The sequence below is a fragment of the Octodon degus genome, unplaced genomic scaffold (genome assembly GCF_000260255.1).
Source record: "Octodon degus isolate 3935 unplaced genomic scaffold, OctDeg1.0 scaffold00077, whole genome shotgun sequence".
Classification (NCBI taxonomy): domain Eukaryota; kingdom Metazoa; phylum Chordata; class Mammalia; order Rodentia; family Octodontidae; genus Octodon; species Octodon degus.
The window spans coordinates 6,959,438-6,964,758 of NW_004524653.1; the positions used below are offsets into that span (position 1 = coordinate 6,959,438).

The window sequence follows — 5,321 nt, forward strand, 5'->3', positions numbered from 1 at the left end:
AACCAGGGTCCCTGTGCTTTGCTGAGCTTGTTCTTAGCAGGTGCTTTAGGCCACTGAGCCATCTCCCCAGCCCCCATAAATTTATTCTGCAAGAGGAAAGAAAGGGCTGGGGAGATGGCTCAGTGGAATAAGCCCTTCCCTGGCAAGCTCAAGGGCCTGAGTCCAGTCATCGTTTCTGGAAGAAAAAAAAAAAAAAAAATGGAAATCAGTACATAATGGAATTTGTTGTAAAAATAGTGTTCCGTGAAGGGAGAGGGCATGTATAAAGCATAAACCCTGTTACTGGCTACGTATGTGATGTTCTGACTCTGGTTTCTCTGTTCTCTGTAGGACTATCGGACGAAACCTTTTTGCTGCAGCGCTTGTCCATTTTCCTCAAAATTTTTCTCTGCCTACAAAAGTCATTTCCGGAATGTCCATAGTGAAGACTTTGAAAATAGGATTCTCCTTAATTGCCCTTATTGTACCTTCAATGCAGACAAAAAGACTTTGGAAACACACATTAAAATATTTCATGCTCCAAACGCCAGCACACCAAGTAGCAGCCTCAGCACTTTCAAAGATAAAAACAAAAATGATGGCCTTAAACCTAAGCAGGCTGACAGTATAGAGCAAGCTGTTTATTACTGTAAGAAGTGCACTTACCGAGATCCTCTTTATGAAATAGTTAGGAAGCACATTTACAGGGAACATTTTCAACATGTGGCAGCACCTTACATAGCAAAGGCAGGAGAAAAATCCCTCAATGGTGCAGTCCCCTTAGGCTCAAATGCCCGGGAGGAGTGTAGTATTCACTGCAAGCGATGCCTTTTCATGCCAAAGTCCTATGAAGCTTTGGTACAGCATGTCATCGAAGACCATGAACGCATAGGCTATCAAGTCACTGCCATGATTGGGCACACCAATGTGGTGGTTCCCCGATCCAAACCCTTGATGCTAATTGCTCCCAAACCTCAAGAGAAAAAGGGAATGGGACTTCCGCCAAGAATTGGTTCCCTTGCTTCTGGAAACGTCCGCTCTTTGCCATCACAACAGATGGTGAACCGACTGTCAGTACCAAAGCCTAACTTAAATTCCACAGGAGTCAACATGATGTCCAATGTTCACCTGCAGCAGAACAACTATGGAGTGAAATCTGTAGGCCAGGGCTACAGTGTTGGTCAGTCAATGAGACTAGGGCTAGGTGGCAATGCACCTGTTTCTATTCCTCAGCAGTCTCAGTCTGTGAAGCAGTTACTTCCAAGTGGAAATGGAAGATCTTATGGGCTTGGGGCAGAGCAGAGGTCTCAGGCACCAGCAAGATACTCCCTACAGGCTGCTAATGCCTCTTCTCTCTCATCAGGCCAGTTAAAGTCTCCTTCCCTCTCCCAGTCTCAGGCTTCCAGGGTATTAGGTCAGCCCAGTTCCAAACCTACCACAGCTGCCACTGGCCCTCCCCCAGGTAATACTTCCGCAACTCAAAAGTGGAAAATATGTACAATCTGTAATGAGCTTTTTCCTGAAAATGTCTATAGTGTGCACTTCGAAAAAGAACATAAAGCTGAGAAAGTCCCGGCAGTAGCCAACTATATTATGAAAATACACAATTTTACTAGCAAATGCCTCTACTGTAATCGCTATTTGCCCACAGATACCTTGCTCAACCATATGCTAATTCATGGTCTGTCTTGTCCATATTGCCGTTCTACTTTCAATGATGTGGAAAAGATGGCTGCTCATATGAGAATGGTTCACATTGATGAAGAAATGGGACCTAAGACGGATTCTACTTTAAGTTTTGATTTGACATTACAGCAGGGCAGTCACACTAACATCCATCTCCTGGTAACCACATACAACCTGAGAGATGCCCCAGCTGAATCTGTTGCTTATCATGCCCAAAATAACCCTCCACTTCCTCCAAAGCCACAGCCAAAAGTTCAAGAAAAGGCAGATATTCCTGTTAAAAGTTCACCTCAAGCTGCAGTGCCCTATAAGAAAGATGTTGGGAAAACACTTTGCCCTCTTTGCTTTTCAATCCTGAAAGGACCTATATCTGATGCACTTGCACATCATTTACGAGAAAGGCACCAGGTTATTCAGACAGTTCATCCAGTTGAGAAAAAGCTCACCTATAAATGCATCCATTGTCTTGGTGTGTACACCAGCAACATGACCGCCTCCACTATCACTCTACATCTAGTTCACTGCAGGGGTGTTGGAAAGACCCAGAATGGCCAGGATAAGACCAATGCACCTTCTCGGCTTAATCAGTCTCCAGGCCTGGCCCCTGTGAAGCGTACCTATGAGCAAATGGATTTTCCCTTACTGAAAAAAAGGAAGTTAGATGATGATAGTGATTCACCCAGCTTTTTTGAAGAGAAACCTGAAGATCCTGTTGTTTTAGCTTTAGACCCCAAGGGTCATGAAGATGATTCCTATGAAGCCAGGAAAAGCTTTCTAACGAAGTATTTCAACAAACAACCCTATCCTACCAGGAGAGAAATTGAGAAGTTAGCAGCCAGTTTATGGTTGTGGAAGAGCGACATTGCTTCCCATTTTAGTAACAAAAGAAAGAAGTGTGTTCGTGATTGCGAAAAATATAAGCCTGGTGTGTTGCTGGGCTTTAACATGAAAGAGTTAAATAAAGTCAAACATGAGATGGACTTTGATGCTGAGTGGCTATTTGAAAACCATGATGAGGATTCCAGAGTCAATGCTAGTAAGACTGTTGACAAGAAGCTTAACCTGGGGAAGGAAGAGGACAGTTCATCAGATAGTTTTGAAAATTTGGAAGAGGAATCTACTGGAAGCGGTAGCCCTTTTGACCCAGTTTTTGAAGTTGAGCCTAAGATTCCTAGTGATAACCCAGAGGAACATGTACCGAAGGTAATTCCTGAGGATGCTCTAGAATCTGAAGAGAAGCTAGACCAAAAAGAGGAGGATGGTTCAAAATACGAAACTATTCATTTGACTGAGGAACCAGCCAAACTAATGCATGATGCTTCTGATAGTGAGGTTGACCAAGATGATGTTGTTGAATGGAAAGAGGGTGCTTCCCCATCTGAGAGCGGGCCTGGTTCCCAACAGGTGTCAGACTTTGAGGATAACACGTGTGAAATGAAACCAGGAACCTGGTCTGATGAGTCTTCCCAGAGTGAAGATACGAGGAGCAGTAAGCCAGCTGCCAAAAAAAAGGCTACCACGCCAAGTGACAGAGAGCAGTTGAAATGGAAGAATAGTTCCTATGGAAAAGTTGAAGGATTTTGGTCCAAGGACCAGTCACAGTGGAAGAATGCATCTGAGAATAATGAGCGCTTATCTAACCCCCAGATTGAGTGGCAGAATAGCACAATTGACAGTGAGGATGGGGAACAGTTTGACAACATGACTGATGGAGTGGCTGAGCCAATGCATGGCAGTTTAACGGGAGTTAAACTAAGCAGCCAGCAGGCTTGAGTGCTGGCCTTGCTGCACTAGTGACGTGCTGCAGCTGGAGCTCACTTTTTCCTCCAGTCTGACTGCAAAGCTGTCTTCATTGGTACTGCCTTGTTATGCCTGGTCAGCAGGCTGTAGGGACAAGTTGCAGTCCCAGTGGTTACTTCTGAGTCTGTGACACATGATTGGCTGATCTTAAGCTTCAGAGCCTTTTCTGATAGACATGGTGACTATGAAAAACCAGTGTGCTCGTGGCTCACGAATGCACATGAGGAAAAGCAGAGGTTTATTTTACCTTCCTTTTCAACTTTTTCTTTCCCTCTGTAAAATGGTTGGATGTCCTTGAGAAGCGTTATGCTGATCACTTGGTAGTGTAGGGCCAACACACAAGCTACCAGTGTAATGTGTACAATAGACTTTGGGAAAATCAATTTTTTTTCATATATTCATTCTGAATAGTTGAAATGTATATTTGTACAGTCTTTTAGACCTATTCAAGTGATGCTTACAGTATTGTGTGCCCATCATAGATGTTTTTTTTTTTTTAGTGTTGCCCTTGCTGTGTAATAAACGCTATATCTAGTTTCCCTAGCAAAAGCTTGAACCTGCGCTAGTATGGACCTTTGGACAGACTTAGTTTTTGCACATAACCTTGTACAATCTTGCAACAGAGGCCAGTCACTTAAGATATATATCTGGACTCTTGTATTATAGAATTTTTCTTGTTCTGAATATTCTTGACATTACAACTGTCAAAAACTGGTATTTCAGGTGTTTCTGAAATCTTTTAAGCTAAAATCACATGCAAGAATTGACTTTGCAGCTACTAATTTTGACACCTTTTAGATCTGAATAAAAGTGTGTGTTAAAGCAGCCGGCAAATGAGTGCTGCATTCTGGATATTTAGTTTTCTCTTTAGTTAAATGCCACACTGGTGTACTCATTTATACCATCTAATATATGACACACTGTGTAGTATGTATAATTTTGTGATCTTTATTTTCCTTTGTATTCATTTTAAGCATCTAAATAAATTGCTGTATTGTGCTTAATGTAAATTTTTGCTTTATTACATACTACAGTCATGAGTATCCATCATACCTTATGCCATTTGACGTCATGGCACACTCATCAGAGAGAGGAGCCAGCGTCGCCAAGGAAACTTTCATGAAGATCTTACATGTGCATAAAGAATGCTTTCTCAAGGCACCTGTTATAAATTATTTTGTTTTCCCCTGTTGATTGCAAAAGTAAACATCCTTGAATTCTTGGTGTCCTTTTTGTTAAGGAACAGAGCCTGCATATTAATGTAAATATCTCAATGACAAAAGGATGTAAACAAATTGGCATTAATTTGCAAGTAGAATCTGAAAGCCCTGGCGTTATTGTGTTAATTTTTACCTTAACATAGGAACAATTGTACTAAATAGGAGACTGCTCTTTGTTAAAATTCCTTTGACCCATCCTGCTGTAGAATAAAGGGCTTTAGAGAGCACACTGTTGGGGGGCATCTTGGTGGAAAGAAACAGGAAGAGGCCAAAGAAGGCCACCATTGCCAGAAGTGATGATGGGCTGCCCTGTCCCTGCTGCACCTGGTTAGTCACCTCACAGGGATGTGAGCCTAGGAAACCTCAAGTGGCTGACATGTGTAATCCTTAATTTCGAAGAATTATTGCTACTTGAGACTGTATGTTACAGTTCTGAAGCATAAACTAGAAGTCTGTAAGTACCTGGGCTTAATGTGGAGCTTTTTGAGATCTGTTTTACCAGATATCATAAATTCCGTGTGTACCAGCTAACGGGGCAGGGTGTCCTTGAATTAAGATGCTGCACATTACAAGATAACAAATAACCAGCTGAATTTAGCCATCTCATATTTTGGGGAATTACTCTGCTTAATTACC

General features: G+C 42.2%; 1 protein-coding gene across 6 annotated transcripts in view; it reads left to right on the forward strand.

Annotated features, from left to right (window-relative positions):
- The window catches only part of Adnp (activity dependent neuroprotector homeobox), a 38,311-nt gene extending 33,836 nt beyond the window's left edge, over positions 1 to 4,475 (forward strand). For all 6 annotated transcript variants that reach the window (XM_023720806.1, XM_004636034.3, XM_023720809.1 and 3 more), the window contains one exon: positions 331 to 4,475. In XM_023720806.1, coding sequence (XP_023576574.1) covers positions 331 to 3,438 — 3,108 coding nt within the window. In that variant the 3' untranslated portion in view covers positions 3,439 to 4,475. The remainder of the gene's footprint in view (positions 1 to 330) is intronic.
- Positions 4,476 to 5,321: the final 846 nt, after the last annotated feature.